The sequence below is a fragment of the Accipiter gentilis genome, chromosome 17 (assembly GCF_929443795.1).
Source record: "Accipiter gentilis chromosome 17, bAccGen1.1, whole genome shotgun sequence".
Lineage (NCBI taxonomy): Eukaryota > Metazoa > Chordata > Aves > Accipitriformes > Accipitridae > Astur > Astur gentilis.
In genome coordinates, this window is record NC_064896.1 from 21,125,739 (window position 1) to 21,147,093 (window position 21,355).

The 21,355-nt window shown below is 40.3% G+C and overlaps 1 protein-coding gene across 1 annotated transcript in view; it reads right to left on the minus strand.

The window, feature by feature from the left end:
• Positions 1–21,355, minus strand: part of KIAA1549L (KIAA1549 like) — a 137,170-nt gene that overhangs the window by 43,080 nt on the left and 72,735 nt on the right. Inside the window, exons 8-13 of the mRNA XM_049820482.1 lie at positions 18,410–18,469; positions 16,691–16,842; positions 15,071–15,242; positions 11,538–11,701; positions 5,597–5,787; positions 1,570–1,697 (exon numbers count right to left, since the gene is read on the minus strand). Coding sequence (XP_049676439.1) covers positions 1,570–1,697; positions 5,597–5,787; positions 11,538–11,701; positions 15,071–15,242; positions 16,691–16,842; positions 18,410–18,469 — 867 coding nt within the window. The remainder of the gene's footprint in view (positions 1–1,569; positions 1,698–5,596; positions 5,788–11,537; positions 11,702–15,070; positions 15,243–16,690; positions 16,843–18,409; positions 18,470–21,355) is intronic.

Here is a 21,355-nt window from a genome sequence, read left to right on the forward strand (position 1 = left end):
CACTGTTTTTGAATATTGGCTTTCCTGGGTAGGGATGAAAAAAAACAGCATAAATTACAGCTTTTAACTCTGGAAACCATGAATGTTGTTGTCTCTCGTAAAATAAGCTACATTTGAAACAGTGAAAATATAATTACGACCCTTGAAACTTAGAACCATGAAATCTTGTTCTGCTGTCTATAAAAAAGACCTCCTTGAGAAAGACCAGTCAGAATACTTACTATTACAGGTCTGGAGTAATCAGTAAAGCAACAGGTCTGTCAGAAGAAAGCAGTACTGGTGACAAACACATAACAAAAGAAAATGAACAACTTCACTTCTCTGTGTGAATTTGCAAATGCGCATAAATCTCAGTGAAGCTGATTTAAAAACAGATTACTACCGTTATATCAATTATATGGTCCCCACAAGATGCAATGCTCTATGGTACATGAATGGAAAGAACAGAGGACACTTAAAAGACGTGGTATGATTTTGCTGTACTTAACAGAGGCCATCTCTGGTGCTTTGTATCTGTCTCTGTATCACACTGTATTCCTGCTAAAGCAACAAAGCCTTTGTGTGACACTTTAGTATTAGGCTTAATGATCATCAAGAGATGATATGATGTGATACCAGGGTTGCCATCAGAGTGCTCCACAGAGGTTACTCAGGCGATTTACTGGAGAAAGGAGAAGAGATCTACACTAAGATTTTCTCTTTATCCAAGTCCTTCCACCCACACTTCCATTTTTGACAAAGAAGAATTACAGACTTGTGTTCATGACAGAATCCGATGAGACCACATCCAGTTTAATTCCCTCCCTTTAGAGCAAAGTGATCAACTGGTTCAGCCACAGTGTTTTCTATTCATATGGAAAATATAGCTATGGAAGCAAAGCTGTGACTCAGGAGAAATAAGCAGAGAGACAGACAAAAGAAAAGCAAGGAAGAAAGGGGATTGAATTCTACTCTCATCAGATGTTCCTGATACATCTCAAGTCTTAAGGTCGCTACCATCAACCAAGGGCTTGTAAAAAACATCCAGCATAACATCCTAGGTGCATCAGGAAAAGCTGCCAGTAAGTGTTAATAACAAAAAGGTATGACAAGGATGATAAAAGATAGAAAGTTAACGCTCTGGACATCTCGCACTTTCTCAAATTAATTTTTACCTAATTAATTCATCTTCATCAGATCTGGGCCAGCTTAGCAACAGCAGTAATGGAAATAAGTATCTTCAGACTCTACACACAAAAACCCCCTGTAAACCCTGTCCATAAGCAGCATCATGGCTTCATTAGTTTACAGGTATTTAAAAGAAAAAAGAAAAAAAAAAAGAAAGAAAACTTGCAAAGGCCCACACAAAGAGTAAACACCACACTGCTTCATGGGGGGTTAGGAAACAGCTATAGCAGTAAAGGCGGGGGGGGGAACAAAAAAAAGAAACAACCAAAACAACCAGCTACGAACAGAAAATGCCTAAGTACTGCAGAAGGTATAGGAAGATGGTTTCAACATAGTTAGTGCCTGCGTGGGTACGGCTACAGGGGCGACCACAAGCGGCTTTCACCAAGACACACTTCTCACCGTTTCTTTTCCTTCCTTCATCTTTTGTCACTTTTTGCGGTGCCATTACTTTCTGGAGGGAGCTCCGTCCGGAGCTGGGCTTTCCCGACCCGTTGCTGATGATGGAGCCGTTCTGACTCGGGGACCGGCTGCAAGTAACCATAGTAACAAGGGAGGCAGTGAGTTCTTCCTTATAAACCTTATTTCAAGGTTATTTCATTTGCACAGTTTGTATCACTGAGTTTTCAAGTCTGATTTTTGTACCAAAAGGAGACAGAATATAAACTGCACGCAGAAACACAGTAAAGGCAGGAACGGAGCGACGGTAGGAGAACACGACTTCTCCATTAGTTTGGGGTCGATAAGCATCTTAGTGGCATCGAATGCAACTGCTTCTCATGCACAACCCCCACAATGACAAGCAGCACTGCAGAGGACAAAAAATCCTGTTATCAATTCAGCGTCAGTTATACAGCTAAAATAAAGCAGACCTTTGTTTTTGTGTATATGGCTAAACTAATTCCTTTATTATTTAGCCTGCATTTACACTCAACTGTTTTGTCAGCCACGATGCAAAGTTCACTCACTTTACACGTACGCACACACAATGTGATAAGAAAATTCTCCTTTTTTCCGTTTTGCACGTAACCTGGTTTAACCACCACCATTATTTGCTGAAACTCATAAGAAAATGCTTGTTTCACTCAGCCATTGCATATCTTTGCCCCGAAACTGGTCCCCGCAGAGGGTGAGGAGGGAGGGCAGAGCAGAACTGCTGCGAGCGTTCAGTCCCAACGAGGAGCAAGAACAGAAATTAGCAGCGTAACTCTGGGCTGCACCGGGAGCAAGCTCTCAGCAGAAGTTCTCTTCTTTTGGGGGTGGGCAAATTACTCAAATCCTAATGCACATGTTGAGAAAAGCAGGCCAAATTAGAAAATGCTAAATTTGGAGCTCCTCCACATCCAGACATGGTGTCACATTGTTTCTACACGTGTAACTTGCCACAACGGGAATGAAAAGTGTCCACAGGACCTGTATAGTTACTCATGCACCCACCTGCAGTCACTGGATTGTCACGGCCAATGACAGGATAATGTAAAGAGTTTGCAGTGGAGAAAAAAAACAAAAGGACTTGGTCACAAGGACTTTCATTTACAGAGAAAAAAATCAAATCAAGTTCTATTGCTGTCACAATGGCTTTATATCCAGAAAATGGTGCTAAAGCAAAACAACTGTAAAAACCATCCTGTAAATTATTGCCAATACTATATTGCCAGCTTGAAACTTTCATTTACCTCCAGTTCTGACTGCCCTGTCTGGTGTAAGTAGAGAGCATTTACTGTGGTCAGAACAGGAAGGGACAAGCATGAGAAAAGTAATCCTTAGGGACTCTCTTTTGATGACAACCTAGGTGGAAATATATATAATTTGAGACAGGCTCTTTCCAACTACAGGGTTTCAGGAGAACTCAGCATGCAACACAGCTCAGGTCAGCCCAGCCTGAGGATTTTCTTGTGAAATTCTATTGAGAACAAATATTCTTGGAAAGTAGCATTCCTTCCCTATAAACCTGTCTGGCACTGCTAATGTATAATCCCAGCCCAGTAAAAAAAATTCATCCAGGGACAGACCAACACCTGAAGAAAACCTGCTCCACTTGGCAATAAGGAAAGGAGTGACTGTGGATAGCTTGCACAATGATTTCTGCTGCCACTGATCTAAATAGTCATCCTTTTTAAGTGGCCATTGTACTGTTAACTGTGAAGATTCCTTCAGTGGTAATATCAGAGAAGATATTCTGATCAGTTACCAGCCACTTCATGGCGGTCTGATTTAAATTGACCTTTCCAGGCTGCAAAGCAGCCTGCACGAAAGAGCAAATACATAAAGGTCAAGAAATATTTCTTCATCTTCAGAAACCATTAAATTCCATCCCCAGACACAGCTCCTGGAAATGAAAAAAGGCTAAAATTCTGCATGTTCTCACTTACTCAAGTAATCACCCTGAAGGAGGCAAAACTAGCTTTTAGTTATTTGCTTAGGAAGGCACCAAGGTTCAAGACATTTTATAATGAGAATAACTTTCCTGTGATTTCCTGGATCGAGTTTGCTTATCAGCGTTTGTTTAAAATTGTGCAGATTAAGTAGGGGGGGATTTCTGCACTCATTCAAAGGACTGAGTGAAGAGCTTAATCACTTTTGTTAGAGGATTAATTAACAGGCCTGGTTTACATTTTATGTGTGTGTTTACACATGGCTTTGGAGAGGCTTCAAAACATTTTAAAGAACAGTTCCTGCAAAGGCTTAACCTGTGGTGGTCCAGCACCAGCAACGACAGCCGGTGGTATGGTCATCTTCCATTTGTCAGTCATTTCGTCAGAGGATGGAAGACTCAAAAGGCACAAGTGCTGCTTGGTTGCACGGGCTATATAACCTGACTTTCATGGTTCGAGTGATTTATGGTGTGAACAACACATTGCTGACATTAAAGGGCAGAACAACAGTTTACACCTAAACCCAGTGAAGCAATCGCAGGAACCAGGGGAGTTCTCAGCTGGTTTACTCTTCTCTCTTGGTTTTCCTTGCAGACAGGTCTCTCCATATTCCAGGTGATTTACTATACAACCAGAGAAGTACACCAAACCAGACACCAGCTCCGGATCCTTCTGTTTCCATTTTTCTGTAGGGAAAAACCTCATCTTATCACCAATGGGGAGGTCTACCCCCAGGAAGAGCAGCAGCAACGGCTCCTCCAGCCCTGCGCCACGCGGGCCGACGCCTCCTGCGGCTGCAGATGGCTCCAGTGTGTCCCTGTCACAGCACACAGCAATATTGCGCCGAGTTTTCCAAGCTTTTCCATTACTCCAAAGGGACAAATATCATCGTGCATTGACAAGTACAAGACGAGGTGACTCAACTATGAAGATTTGATTTTCTACAGAATTTCTCTGCAGTATCCCAATACTCTTCTTTTATGTTATGAAGTCCCTTCAAGAAGCAAGGACTGTGTATTGCCAGTGAACTAGGCAACACCTGTTACCTCTGTTCAGGCTGTTTACCTAACAGTTTTATTTTTCTCTTTTCCCTTCAGTATCATTCTTCAGCAATAAAAAGTTGATGATGCTCCACTCTAATTTCAAGGAGAGCAGGTCAAATAAAAATGGACTTAAAACATGCAAAACAGCTAGGATATAAAGGGATAATCTGCTTTCCTTGCCTGAGATGACTGAGACAAGAAATAATGACCTTCAGCTATTCTGATGATAATTGAGGGTAGATATGAAGTAAAACTTCCTAACGGGAAAGGTAGTGAAGAACAGACTGCTTGAAGAGGCTGTGATCATCTCACCACTGGAAGACTTTAAAAAAAAAAGGTAGATAAAGTTGAGTTAGGGGTGTATTTGACCCTGCAGTGAAGAAGAGAAAGAGCCAGCTAGCTTCTGGGGACTTCCTAATCTGTGATCCTACAACACCGTAGGCTTCCTGTGAAGACGCTGCAAACCTGGGACACTTTACCCTAGACACTGACATTATCTAGCGTACTCTTACACTCTCAAAAGTTTTGTCCTGCTGTAGATGCTTTGGATCTAGAGGTCTTCCATAATTTAGCAGATGTTTAGGGCTTGCTCTTCTGCTAATGAAGACACTGGGTCCAATTCTGGAATGACAGAGTCTGTCAGGGGAGGTACAGCAACTTCCAGTGGCTGAGGTCCTGTCTTTTGGTTCATTTTAGAAATAATCAGTGTTCATGCTCCAGATCCCCTGTGTCATTTGTGTTCCTCTCTCGTACAACACCAGCATGCATACGAGAGCCACTTCCCATTTACCTCCTCTATGCATGTACAATCTGTGAAGACTTCACTTTATTTTATCTTGTATTTTGCAGCAAACTTACACATCCAGCGCAGACCAGTGTTATGCCAAGAATATACATCATGGAGGAACCATCTGCCACACACAGAGTCTGGGTGCCAAACCTTAGTTTTTCCCGAGCAACCAGCAGCATGTACCCTATTCCACCCCCCTGCGGAAACATGCCAGTCCATACCTTTTCCTTGTTTCATTAGATTTGGCAGTTTTGATGGTGCTCCCATCCTGAGTAATTTCTCTCTCCTGGGAGGCGGGAGCATCTCTAACTGGAAGTGGAAGTACAACAGTTTCCTGAGTTACAGGTAAAACCTCATCTTCAGCTCCTTGCTGACCTAAGTGTTGCTTGGCATAGTCAAAGCCTTGTACTGGCTGCAAAAAAAAAGCAGGAGAAAAAAAGAAATTTCCAGCATGCATCATATGTTAATATAAAATTTCCACTTCAATATAAAATTTTCCACTACCCCTTAACTTCTTTAATTACGTAAACAACGATAAAAATATGTAGATTGCCATATGAATGCCCAACAACAACCAATTTTCTGATGAGATCTCCATTCCACATATTTTAAACATCATTAGTTAGTATAAAATTGATCTTGGCTAACCTTTCTTACCCTGCCATAACACCCCCAGAAATTTCTTTAAGAGACAATGGAAGAATGAGCATATGGAAGAAAAAATTAGGAGGGAGAAAAATAAGACCATACAGAAAATGGAAAACTTTCCCTGAAAAAAATCTTGTGTTTCTGAAGAGGGTGGGAGTAATTTATTCCAAATCAAGACAAAGTAAGAAAGGCAAACACCAAAGTTTCACGGGCAACATTTTCCAGAAAAGGATCTTTTTCAGATCAGTGAAATTATATTTCCCCTGGCTTGCCAGTTGCCTACTGGGAAGGTTGTTATTGACTTCACTTGTTTCTCTCAGGAAGCGACATTCGCAAGAGCCTTGCGGCGAGGCAGGCGAGGGCGGTGTGCCCAGCCTCTCCTTCCCCAACGCCCGGCCGGCTTTCCCTGCTGCCTCTGCAAGGAACAAGCAGAACTGACACATGCCTTCTGGGCAAAGCAGCCACCGAAAGGTGAATTCTCCTAATAGAAAAATTAAAGTGTTTAAGCAAAACTTAACTTTCCAAACTGCTTTTTCAACTGGAAAAAAAAGAGAACGGGGGGGAGGGGAAGAAAAAAAAAACAACCTGTATTTTCTATTGGAAAAAAAAATATGAAAAATAAATCAGTCAAATTCCTGACCACCTCTGGAAAAAACATGTAATACATAAAAATGTTCTTGCTAGGCTAGCAATTAATTTACCAAAACCTGGAAGGATGCTCCTCCTGAAGTACGAAGACTATTGACAGAATGCTAAAAAAGCACCATAAAACCCTTCAAAGGTGAGCAATAGTGATTTTAACCCTCCAACATACTTTTGGAAACACATCAGAATTAGACAGTTAATAACTGAATAGTCTCTCTCAGGTTCCTGTCATGTCGCCATTGAATATTTTAGTTCCAGAAGAAAATCAGCTGGATAAAAAAATTTGCTGATGACATAGAAAAAGGATGAACTCTGAAAAAACATTTTCTCTTGTTCTGTCCCTTACTAAATCTGGACTATAGCTATAAATACAGATAAATTTCATAGGCGATCTCGCTCTGAAAATAACAGGGCTGTCTTCTGTTTTTTAAAACAAAACAAAACATGCTTTTTGTTTATGGGGATCTGCATTGCATTCCCAATCTCCTGCTCGAACTGAGGCTGATGATTTCTAATGTGCTCATGTACTTCAGTATTCCTCTGATAAGCAGCTCCAGTGCATTAAGGAGACGCTAATTGGGCTAATGCTGATTTGGGAGAGCAGACGTCTCTGTGCATTACCACGATGGAACGTGCAACATATCAGAGAAATGCCAATTCACCATCACCACCCCATGGCAAGTCATGACGATATCGGCCCTGACGGGGCCTTCTGCTTGCCCTCCTCCGAAGGCAGGGTACCACAAAAGCAGTCACCAAATTAGCTACGAAGTGAGGAAACGAAGAAAGGGAAGGGAATGAAGAAAGGGGAAGCAGAAGCTGTGTGAAGGACAGCTAGGAAGAACTACTGCACCACATCCTAGAGAGTAATATTTTTAACCAAAATAATGATTTTCAACCTTATTATCTATATAAAGTGTTAGTCAAGACTCTCCCAGATACTCTGCAAAATGTATCAAAAGAGAAAAGCTGATTAAATCAGTTATTTCTCCCTCCATGCCTTTGAAAGAGTAGAAGTTACAACTTATATGTCATCTCTTATTTAAAAAAAAAACCACAACAAAACAACCCAAACCAAACAAAACCAACCCAGAAGCAGCAGAACACGAGAATTACTAAAGAACTCTGCAGAGTCCCAGCTCGGATCTGCCAAAGGAAGAAAATGAAGGATTATTTCAGTCTGAGTTCTACTTACCACCATGTCTAGTAACAAACTGCAATAAAGGAAGAGCTGAAAAAGCCATCCTCATCAGCAGACATATTGCGTTAAATAAAATTTATCTTGGAACCCTGCTCTGTAAAAGCCCACAGGAGCAGATGGCTTTACCACCCCTGAAGGGAACTGGCAAGACTAAATCATGAACAGGCACTGCTGAAGCACTGCAAGCGTAGATGTCCAATACAGCTAAAATACTGAGAAAGACCAAAGGACTGGGATTTGAATATTGCTTTTGAAATAATAAATGAATGATGAGACCATTAAATTACATTGCCTGGCAAATGGCACACTGAATATAAGGAGCTGTTTCTGGGACTTTTTCCCTTGTAATGATCATGAAAAAGACACTGGTATTTTAAAAAAAAAAATAAGAAAGAAAAGAAGGAGTCAAAAAAAAAAAAAAAAAGGATGATCAGCTCCTCCCCTCTACATGTATACCTATGTACACAGACAGTTTCTCTGATCTTTTTTTTTTTTTTTTTTTTTTTTCCCCATGCACTTTATCAAATTGATAGTGGTTGTTTTCTCATGGCCTGCAGCATTTGCTTTTGCTTGCAGGACTTAGACTACAGATCTTATCTCTGTTCACCTGCAAGCTTTTTCTTTCATGCTCTAAAAGAAAGGAAAGGTGACAAATCAGATTACAGCCTTTAAAGAAGCATGCGGCGAATTAGAAAGCAAGCTATGTAAGCTAACATCTATCCAAAACCTCAAAGTAAACACAGTTGCTTAAAATAAAAACAGCATTGAAAGAACATTAACATAAATTCCCATCAGAATTCCACCGATTTGAATTTATACTTCTTTTAATTTTACAACTGGAGAGCCGATTTAAAGAAAATATATGGTAACAGCCCCTCTTCCCTGCAACTTAGTCCAGATGTCCCTGACTGCTAAGGCAAACCCAAACAGCAACACAGCTCCCAAGAAAGCTACTATAAACTACACTACGTACGCGAGGTCATTTTTCAAACTTCATTTCTTTAGCCTTCAGGCTGTTACAACAACAAAAGTCATTCCTTAAATTACCAGGCACAGGCAGCAGCCCTGCTGGTGCGTTACATCACCTCCCCCAGCTGCAGAAGGATATTTAAGGCTAAATTTTATGTCTCGTGACCCCTCCGCGCTGCATCCGTGCACCCTCTCCCGCTGGCACGGGATGGAGCGTGGGGACCCGCAGCCTCCCGCTGCTCCCAGCAGCAGCCGGACTGCAGCAATGAACGGGCAGCTCGGCTCTGCCAGTCCCCTTGGGACGGGACTTTGGGAATCCGGACACAGACAATGGCACCGGTGAAAACAAAACCGGCTGAAATCCAAGGCTGTGGGTAGCCCGTAATATTCTCTTTTCCCCTCTACACAGTTCGCTGGATATTCAAAAGGTATCCAAAAACTGCACCAGTGATTCAACAGCAAATCTCAGACACACTGAAATAAAATACCAAAGCTGCTGCTTAAACTAAAAATCACTCTGCTGTGACTCCACTTACAGAACATTAATCGAGCAGTCTCAGGCACTTTTCTAAGCCATGACACATAATATATTCATTTTAAATGCGATACAGATATGTGCTCATCAGCTCTTTGTATTGCTAGACTGCATGAAATGTAGCAATTGCAGTTCAAGTAACTGCCACTATTCCCGACATCCCTAATGCTGGAATTAAAAATAAAGCTAAAACTCTTCCTTTTTCAAAATGGCCTAATTTCATTACCTTCCCAAAATACATTCCTTAGCCTTATTTTAAGTAAAGATGCTGAAATCAGGAATAACAAAACTAGCCCATTCCCAGTCCCGCTGCAAAATTTATGTTCCATGGTCCATATACCAGCATATACACTAAACTAGACCTGGCTGAACCTTTTTGATGGAGCCATCATTCTGAAACTAAATGGAAAGCAATTTAGCTTTCATTTTGAAATGCATCACTTCTCATATAATGAATTAAATTAAATTTTATGGAGTCTCAAAATACACCAAAACAGGGAAATGCACTCTAGAAGTGGACCTACTGCACTCCAGCTGCAAATGTAAGCAAGTCTGCAGGAAAATCTCCTGAAACAGAGTGTAGTGTGGATGCTGGGAGCTCAGCACCAATTGTTTTGCTCTGCAGATGCAACTCCCATCTGATAACATGGACGGCTGATGCAAATGTAACCTGACTGAATAGGTTTTAACCTCACCATGTGTCTTACAGCCTGATTAAATCTGATTTCTCAGGAAAAGTAAAAATTCAACTTTCTCTTTCTTTTTGGAATGACAACTATGGATTAAAACATTAAAATACTTTCAAGTTTTTTCTGTGCTGTACCTTCAACCAGCAGTGGGGTTTTTTAAATAGCAACTTCCTTCAGCTGTAACGCATCCCGTACTGATGGCCAGCTCAAAACAATGTACAAATTTATAGTCTCATTTTGTCCTTTAGCTGGGACTAAGATTACATATAAGAAGAATCAAGTGGTGCACAGTATTTGCAACAGCCCCTAATAAAGCATGATTTGCATTTTAGAGGTTTCGATGGGACATTATATGATATGACTGCAGTGGTATTAATTATTGTTTGTGTTTGTGATATTACTTGTTTCACTTTTGCAAATCTAGTCTTAATACTAGTTTGATAACTAGATAATAGATGAGCATACTGGAACCAAAATGGAAATGTCTTTTTCACATCACTTTTGATACAAATGTCTTTTTCCAGCTGGCACCAGCTGCACCCATCTGCAACTAACCTAAGATGAGGAGAAAAGAGCTGTCATATGCATCATGCCTGCCTTCAACTCTCCCTCCAATCGACATTTTTCAGCAGAAGCAACAGAGCTGAAATCACAATAATCCTGCTGCCTGTAGCATTAAGAAACCAAAGAGAAAATTTATCATTTCAATCCCGTGCCAGCAGAGAAAACCAAAGCCAGCTAAAAGGGCGAAGGAACAGTGTGACTTACACACAGGCTCTGTGGGCTCAAAACTCCTAACCTGGAGTGGCCCTGTTGAAAAGCCATTTAACAGAGGCATTGAGAAGGCAGACTTTTTTTCACTAAGGAGGCAAATCAGTATTCTGTGACATTTTTCTGTTAGACAGAGAATCAAACCGGGAACGCATTTGATTTGGAAAAAAACCCATCTTGGAATTGATAGGGGTTAGTAACATTAAGGAAAATATAATTGTTTGAACCTAACCAACAGTATCCACAACTAAATCAGAAAGTGCAAAAGATCTAAAAGGAAAATAGCAGTGGGATAAGTTTTCTGAAAAAAAATTCAAAGAACGCCTTTTCTGGATTAGCAGTCGGGTGGAGACGTGCTGCTGACGAGGCCTAGGCCTAACACCCCAGCTCCTCAACTTCACGAGGGCAGCGACCGCCCTGAGTAAGGCCTACGCAGCCCTAACGGCTCAGGGCCGCGCGTCACCGCCTAACTGCTACCGCTGTGGCAAGGGATGGGCTGTGATGGAAGGCGATGGGTCCCCAGTAGAACGGAGGGGTGATCGCTGTGACTGGTGGGGTCAAGGACAGAGAAGAAGTGCAAAGATCCAAGCTGTAAGTAACGACCTTTTCAATTCCAAACATCCTTCAACTACACCTAGCAGAGAAACACAGTTAAAGCCTCAGAACACAAACGGACGTCTTGGGTCTAGAGCTCGGTCACTCACTTTAGCTCTCTGAGGCAGGTTCATCATGGTGTCTGGTTTGAAGTCATTCTTGTTCTTTCTGCACAGAACCGCCGTGATGATGATGATGATAACTGTAACCACAGCAATGGGAGCCAGCACCGCTGCAATGATCCACAGGTTGTTTGGGGGGTTCTTCACCACCGCTACAGAAAATTGCAAACCAGCATCGGTAAGTCTCACTGTGCGAACGCAAGATTTGAATTGCTTCCAACACAGTCTCCAGCTGTCTCCGTATAATAATTAGTATAAAAGGATTGTTAGTAATCTAGCCATACCTTTGTATTCCTTAAGTAAAAAAAAAAAAAAAAAAAAAAGACTCAGCAACACTGTTCAATTCACAAATCCCTGGGCTCTCTTCTCTTAGTTATATGTTACATATAACATCAGTTATATGCAAAAGCAGCCATCAACTCCCAAGTCGATGCTATATTAGATATCACTCCAATGGTTCCTTTACAGAATAAACATAAAAAGGTGCAAGTAATACATCTGTAATTATTTTTCATATACAATAACAGCTTATAGTAAGGTAGCATGTGTGTTAAAGGTATACACATGGAGCCCATACCTGGTATCAAAGTCTTACTGGCTCAGCAAGAGTAAACAAGTAGAGCTTTTTCAAAACCAACAAGCTAAGCACACTAATAGTTATTATTGACATCAATAGGGAATAAGAAGATGCCTCTCTTGTGCTCTAGAAATACTTTATCATAGTTAAGGTCAAAATGAATCAATCATTTCTGAAGGAGGGGAAATGATGAGGTTGGAAAGAGCTACTTGCAGTTTTAATAACAATGGCACCAGGAAAAGGGTACATTTCAGAAATGCAGTGATGCTAAAACACTTTAGATTCCCTTTTATCAGAATAAAGTCTCTTAGTATGAACCTTCAACTTGTATCCTGTGACACATCCCCAGCTTCTCATTTCATTTCTTTCTGGAAAAACACCAGATAATCTCCTTACAACGCTGAATTTTGTTTTAGTGAAATATTTTGTGGACTTCACCATGCTATCTCTATTTATTTTCCAATGCCACTGGTTGCTGGTGTGGACAGGCAATTGTGAGAATACCGGCGTAAAGCAGCCTTTCCCATTTCCTAGGGGACTAGTGCTTTCAAATGTCATTGAGCTTACTAGCTGTCAGAGGCACTCAGCATCTTTCAGGATCAGACTTCAAATGCATACCATCTTGTTCAGCTGCAGTTATGAAAGCCAGCTGAAAGGCTGTCTGAAGCTTGAGCCTATTTTCTTTGTAGATCTACAACTTTTTGCAAAGTCAGTGTAGTTTGTTGGGTGACGTAGGAGTAGTGCCATTAGGTACATATCTTGCACAGAGTGTAACAGTAACCTCATGCTTAAAGACTGTCCAAAAAGCCAGGTTGAAGACTTTCAAGGTTCACTTTTCAATGGACTTGCATAATTCTTAATTGTTAACTTTGACATTTAGCTTGGGGATGAAAGGGCTGTGGGGAGGGAAACAATCTGAATTTTATCAGATAACAGTAATTTTAATTATAGACTGCTGTTGTGGGAGCAGCAAACAATTGTTGAAAATTTATACTTACCCTTTCTAGGGAATGCGGAGGAAACTATGACCTTATGGCTAATAGGACAGACATTCAGGAATCCTGGTTTACATCTTTAATTCAGTTACCAGCTTCCAATGTGACCCTAAGTCAATCCATGGTTCATTCAACTCAATAAGACTTCAGTGGATTTTGAAGCAAGCCTTTCGTTTTCCTGTAACTCAGTCCCTCACTTATAAAACAGGAACATCCATATTTTTTGTTATTATTCATCTGTCTTGTCTAACCAAACTACGAGCTCCTGAGGGTAGATGTGTTTTCTTACTGCATTTTGGTAAAGAACTTTTCATTCTGCTATAACAGAAATTAGAATGAGTAAAAATGAAATGCACACAAAGTATTTTCTTTGGGAATACAAAGACAGACTACAAATACCATGTCCAAAAGAAAAGAAATGGATTTTTTTCCATAATAAGGTATAGACCTAGAACTACCTTCTATACTTCAAATACCCTAGCGTCAGAATCTCAGTTACCCGGGGTCATAATTTCAATTTCTGAATATTCTCTTCTTATAGTATTCTGTGCCTATTTAACTAGTATAAAAATCTACAGATGAACGAGGCTGCCTTATCAGACCATGGAAGTACAAAGTTAGATGATGAGCAGCAGATGTCATAATTACCTAAATACTCACATAAATCACAAAACTGCACAAAGAGCTAGGAAATTGCTATGTATTATCTAGGGCTGCTTTAGTAAAAATTACATTAAAGAAATAGTCTCATGGAAAACAAAGTAATTTAGAATTTAAATGCTAGACTTCATGGAAGCAGGAATGGAGATGCCTGGTTTCAGTCCAATTAAAGTCAGTAACAGACCATGATCAAATCAAGGATCAGGTACGGTATATAGTGCATTCTCTGGAAATTATGTCATACTTTAGTCTTCTAACTCAATCATATGTTTATGGATGATACATCAATTACTTATTACAGTGGTCCCTTCTTTTTCTATCACCATTACATGTAATTATTTCAGTATCACTGCGCCCTCAGGCAGAAATAATGGCACCAGGGAGTCCCATTTTATATGCTGTTTAGCCAGTAAGGAGATCCAGTAGAGAAGTCCACTGTATAATTTTAATTCCATCTGGATAAATACCTTGGCAAATTGAAGACATTCAGTTAGCTAAAGGCATCAATTCATACATTAAGCTGCTATTGCGCAGAAAAGCCTCCAAGCTCCACCATGGGTTTATGACTGTGGGTCACTTATACAGGAATATCCAAAAAACCTTTTTTTAACAAAACACCTGTGCCCACAATCACTCAGGAACTGATGCAAGTCTTAGAAAAATATAAAAAACTTTACTTTTCAAGAATGGATTACTATTTTGGCCACATTATTCTGAATGATACTACCATATCTTGAATCTGAAAACTGTCCATACACACAAGTAGTTCTGTTCAACTGCACTTTTCTGATTTGTGTCTAAAGAATATCTTTAAGAACCATGAGGGTGCACTTTACAAAATTCCTGGTGAAAATGATTCTTTAAAAAAAAATCCCTTTGAGAGAGAAATAATCTATATTCTTTTGAACAAGTCAAAAATAAGGGACATCTTGATAGCCCCACATTTTACTTTGGGCCAAGTTATTTAAATAGCAACTTAGCTCCAGCAGTCATGGTTTCGTTAGCATCAGAATTAATTCTGACTTTACAGTTCCATAAAATTGTTCAGTTTGTAGAGTTGTAAGTGTGTAAAATTAGTTGTATAATAGAGTTTACAGTGATCAGCTAAATAACAGTTGGTATAGAGCTTTGATTTACTATGATAAAAGATTAGTCTGTCTTCCACAGGAAAAAGAGCAGCTCAGAAAGGCGCAGCTGAAATTTCTCTGTGTGATCAGTGGAGGTTCCCCATACCTACACTAGTGTTTTCACAAAGGACTAAACCAGAGAATTTTTAAAAGAACTCTTACGATCAGCTTGAACTTGAATAACATAACCTAGGGTCAGGGCCATCCGCTGGGAGTCAACAGTACTCAAAATTTTGGCAGCCGCAGTGCCCAGCAAAGGTTTCCCGTTGTATAAAGTATAGTATGTCAGTTCAGCTGGTTCCTTGGGTCCTGGGATACGTTGGATTTTTACCATCTTTCAGGAAAAAAAAAAAAATAAAGAGAGAGAAAGATTAATAAACTGTGTTTATATTATACCATTGCAAAACCTGCCAGGAGCTACTCGAAGGCAGTGCACACAGGGAACTCCTTCAAGACCCCGTATAAGCATAAGCTCTGTGAAAATATTCTCACAGGATCAGAGCTTCTCCCCTTCATAGCTTAGGCTATTAAGATTAGTGAGGACTGACTGCCTTCTTAAAAAATTTTAAACATAATCCTAAGGTAAAATCCTATACCAAGAAAAGCATGCAGTAAAAAGGAGGAAAGGATCAAATGTTTGGACATTACAGTCCTCTGTAAAGAGGGAATTCTTAAAATCTCTCCTAATATTGATTATTATACTTTACTGGCATATTGCAGTTGAAAAATTCCCTCACATTTTATTTCTCTACTCATTATTTTTGATCCTAGGCTGACAATAAAGAGAACCATGCTCTTTCCATTTTATTCTGCAGAATACCAGCAGAATTTTTGCTTTGTACCCTCTGTCTTTCATGAGAGTAGAGGAAGTGTCAAACACCTCTAATGATGAGAGGAAAAAGGAGTTTGGTGATTCTTCTCCATTATGTTTGGGAATAAAATATGTCATGTTTTCATGGAAAATATTACAAAGTTTCATACTTTGGGCAAGTAAAAACCTGTTCCTTCTTTTAAATTCTTTCAGTAGGAAAACACACAGAATTGTGGGCAAACAAGAAAAGTAGTAATTTGGTTTTATATCTCACAACAAGCAATTCTTGAAAAACATCATGTAATTAAAAAAAAAAAAGCAATAACTTGTCATGCAATTTTTGAAGACAGATCCTCTTTGCATCCCCCACAACTAGCATCAGTTCACTAAAACAGTAAGAAAACAAAATATGATCATTTCGAAATACTGAATGGGAAATGTTGCTAAATGCAAGATGATTAATAAGTTACTCAGGACTGAAATCTCTACTAAATAATGTAATCTGTGGCCACATGCTCTGATGACTGATCCTGTATAAAGACTGTTTCATACTTTTTTTTTTTGAACAAAAAGAAAAAAGAAGTTCTAGCTTTATTGAGTTACATAGGAAAGGAAGGCCTAGGAAACTTTTTTTTATGGACAAAAGCCTTGAATTCTTCATTATGCTGAATACGAGACTTTATGCTAAAATACGTACTTTGTACCAATCCTCATAGCAACCAAAGAGAAAATATTTATTAACACTGATTAACTAATGATAAATTCTAGACGAGAGGCACACAAACATGGCTGACTGCAGACAAAGAAACCCATGCGTTTTGCACTTGCTGCTTTGATATTCATGAAAAAAAGACAGGAAATCTCAACCGATGAACAATTATTATTATTTTTTTTACACAAATTGAGGCAGGACACATGCAAAGCCCTTTTTTCAACACATATCTAGGCGCAACCGATGTCGCATTGACCACCTGCACAGTGTAGCTGCCCACAGTAGTGGCACGTTTGAATCGTCTTCCTTGCTGGTGGGACATCATAAACAGCGGAGCCAAACGCTGCTCCATTAATCTTGCAAAGCTCTGATTGTTCAGTCCCAGTAACGCAATATCAACCCCTTGAATAACTGTGGGAACGGAGAAAAATCACATATCAGCACACCTCACGTGGACAGACAAAGTAACACGTGGTCTGCAGGGCAGTTTGGGACAGGCACGTACTAACTAGCTTAGAGGAAAAATAGCTGGACACTGTTACACCCCCTCAGTAATTCCCAGTGGGGATATAACGTGCTTCTGTTTCAGCCCCTGCACTGCTCTTCTCAGATAACGTCAACGATGTTTCAGAGAATAAAATCCTCCAAAAACATTCTTAAGCCTTCAGTGCAGGAAGCACCTAATATATGAACTTCAATGTAAAAAGCAAGTTAAAACCTATTTGAGAGCTGCCTGGTTTCATGCTTCTCGCCAGATGCTCCTGCTGTTGACTAAACCACAGTTTTTCATCTAGCAGTTTTGAAATCTGAAGTTGGGATTTTGTACAACTTCGTTTGAAACAAAATATCCTACGTTTGAGAGCAATGAAAGCTGAATAAACATTTCCTAAGTATAAATGAATGTAAAATTAAAAAGATATTAAATTTACATAAAGTTCAAAAAAGTGATACTGCATGCTAATTTCATTCATACATATGTATGATTTTTCAACAGTATTTAAAAAAATCTTTTGGGATCACCGTGATTTTTTTTGAAAACAGCATTTCCATTGTAATGTCAATAATACTCCATTGCAGTACATGCACAAAGGCAAGAAATGGTGTATTGGGTTCATGGGCTCCAAATGGGGAAGGGCTGTACCACTCCCTTCAGAGGACCATGATCTCTGCATAAATTTATTTTTTGTGTCAAAATTATGAATAGATATAACAGGTACCAAATCACACTGCTTTGGGAAGCAGAGTGTAGAATTTAATCTGTTTCATGTCAGGCTCCTTTTCTCTTGCTCTCCTGAGCATTAAACAACTCTGGGTACAGACACACTGATGAGAAAGGCTTCGGTATCTTCTCACTCAAAGATGTCTGGGGAAAAGGGTCCCTTTTTTGCCCAGTTATCACTTCTGAAGTCAAAACAATTGTGAATGAGAATGTGATACCAGTGAAATGACTGTTGTAAAACAAGTATTTTGAAGCCTAATAGCATTCTCTGCACTGTCTTTTCCACCAACAGAAAGTTATGTGCTTAATGCTTCACGTGAAAGATGCAAAAATTCCTGGACCCAGACAGTCAGCAAATCATAACAAATTTCCTCGGTTTAAAAGATCACCTTTCTTCCTGGGTTACGTCTACAAGCCTCTTTTAATTTCAGATTTAAATTCAAGTCCAAGGGAGCGGGGGAAGCCTGTTTGCCTTTTAAAACTCTGAGAAGTTAATGCTGTTCTCAGAAGTGCTTAAATGAAAGTGGCATAAATTCTGAGGCAGGCGTTGGACGCAGGAGACGTCTCTGTTCAAGATGACAAATCACAGTTATGCCCCAGAGTAATTGTAAATACATTTGCCCAGCTGAATGCAACAGGAAGGTTCAGTGGGCAGACACTTATTTTTGTGTAAAATGACTGCACCGATGCGTTTGTATAAACGAGCACTAAAAATTATTATCTGAAGTGCATGGAGGAGGGAAGGAGATTAAGAAGTACCTGTTATCACCCAGTAGTCTCTAGTTGACTCTGAGACATCAAGGTTTGGATACTCCAAAGCTTTAAAAATAAAAGTTGAAATTATGTCATAATATTCCAACATCCTACATGTTATATGTCCCAAAACTGGTTAACCAGACAGTGATAAATAAAATTGAACTATGGTCCAGGAAGAGTTCTAGAGGCATAATTTTCAGGGTTACAATTTCTCTTCTGTCTGAAAAAGGACATCAAGTGTAAACAGTACAAGCACTGCACTACAAAGCAGAACATACATCTTCTGCTGCCAAAATACTGGCTGGTACAGGATTGCCCATTACTAAAAATGATAGGGAATGCGCGTGTGTCGATGTTATATATATTTCTGCTGCGTTCTCTCTGTGAGTAATCCCCTGGGGAAAACAAGATTAGATTCTATGATGAATCTGTGATTTAATCCTTACTTAATCCAGACCACAATTTTAAGCTAAAAGAATATTAAAATAAACCAGGATCAGATTCCACCAATCACAGAGTGCAGTTCCACATGAATTACAAACGAGACTAACGAAACTGTGAACATGCCTTAGAGTGTGGTACTCGGTCTCTCACTCTGCACCATTTAAGGTATTACCACCATATGTGTTTACATCTGTGAGAAACTGATGTTTGCCGTTTTGATGCCTTTTGTTAGCTTTTCCATCTCCAAAGCGCATCAGACTGTAAAGTCCAATATGCTGCTAATTCATTATACAGCTCAGCATTTTTTCAATAGATTTATGCAATGAAGAAAGCATTAATACTTGGAACTTAATTCAGAAAATCTCCACGCTTTGCATGTTGATACACTGCTATTGAGTTACCTGATTTTTAAACTTCGGTGGCTTGAAACAGTAAACATTGTAAAGGATCTGATTACGCACAGTAACTGCTTTTGAGGAGGGATTTCACAGCGTGTCCCAAGCTGTGCATTTCCATGACAGACTGCGAAGGCTCTGGAGGAGCCGCCGGAGCCTACTGGGAAATAGCACACTCTGAGAACAGCCGCAATATTTGTTTGATAAACTGAAACTACACTGTCACATGAATAAGCATCAAACACTTTTCAAAGTAAACATTTTCACAAGACACGCTATCAGTCTGAAGCCATAAACACTCTGTGCGCATGAGTTCATGAGTTTGCAGTATACCTGCTGTGCTGGGAATAAAACCAAGAGCTCCAAAATGAAATATAAGCCATTAGTTGTTAAAGGAGCACCAGCTAAAGACTTTATCAGGTCAGTTCATCATGTGCAGGGATCGGCAGAGAACTGCAATACCACATGAGACTCTTACTGCATGACAAATGGCTTTCACAGCTCCTGACTACCAAGCATACCCCTGTATCGCCTTTGTGGGAAGCACCATAATCCTTTTCCTACACAACAGGCCTATTTTGGAGGTCAAACACTTGAACTGAGCGCAGCCATCATCAAAACTTCCTCGGGCTTTCTCCTTGTGCTCCTGGATACCCCGTGAAGACAAGTCCTGCCCGCAGGACACTGTTTGGGCAGGCTCACCCGCCAGCCACAAAAAGGAAGCAGCCTGTCTCACGATGAACGGTCTCCACCCCTTTCTAGGTCCCCAAGCACACCCTTTGTCGACAGCCTCCCTCCACCTCCCTTTCCCTGTGGAACGACTTGCTGGAAAAGCAAGCCTACCCGGAGATGTGTCTCTTACCCTGTGAACAGAAAGTCTGTCTCAAAAAGCGCACCAGCGCAGTGCAAGAACTCATCGTCGGGCAGTTTCACCTATTTGTTTGCAAATACCTGATTTAGGTAAGTAACGCCTCAAGAATAACACACGCTCCTTCTTTTTCAAGGATTTGCTCAATGACCGGAGTTCGCTGTGATTCCTGACTGCCTTGCACCTTAGAGTGACCGTGTACCCCACAGACAGCAGAGTGCTCGTTGTGCAAGCAACTGATGAAGAACTGCACAAGATAATTACTCTGCGGTTGGGCTGTCAGCAAATAAAATGGACTGACAAAAAAAAGGGAACTTGTGTTTTCCCCAGTGCCCACTTTCCAGCAGCCTGGTTCTTCGAATCAGAAAATGAACAAGCACCTTAATAATGTTACCTAAAGCTAGAAAGCCACTCGGTTCAGTGTTCTGATCATAAAGACATATTCAGCTCTATCCTTCAGTGCCCAATTATTTCAATACTTGTGAAATGAAAAATTACAAATTGCTCCATCACTGGTTTAGCCTTAGCAGTGAGTTTGATAGCTACCAGAAGCTTAAGCAGATCTTTAGCGGTATTTGAGCACAGTATTTCAAATTTAACAAGCACCTTGAAGATTTACACACAGCGAGATCAGCCGAGACCTGCTCTTCCTTAAGCAGAGTCCAGCACCACGCACCGACGTACCCGGCGTGTCCCTGTCTCCTCTCACTTCCAGTGAACACTGATTTCCTCCAGTGAACGGATAACCCGGCTCTACAGTGAGCTTAATTTCACACACCAAGTTTAAGAAGCAGATTAAACAGAAATCCCCCTAATCAAATGTCTTGTCCCTTTATTCATTTTAGGGAAATTAGCATGCAGACACAGAGAGCACGTATGCCACACAGGCTGCCCAGACACACAACTTTCTCTGGCTCTCTGTACCTCTGATTCTTCCTAACAATTGAAACGCAAGCAAATTATTGATGCTGAAGTGCTTAGACCACATTTTAAACTGAGGATGAAGTTCAGCAAATACACCAACAACTTTTTAAATGGCGAAGCGTAGACAGAGCTCACCCACTACCCAAACACACACTCACAGCGTGCTACCCAGCCCTGCCACCGCAGCAAGCACCGGGGCAGAGGCTTCCACTGAAGTAGGCTGAAGATGAACTTCATGTGCTGCACTAAGTTTTCCTGAAACGGAGAATTGGGGACATTCGCTGTTTTGTTTTATATAAAACTACAATTTTATTTTGT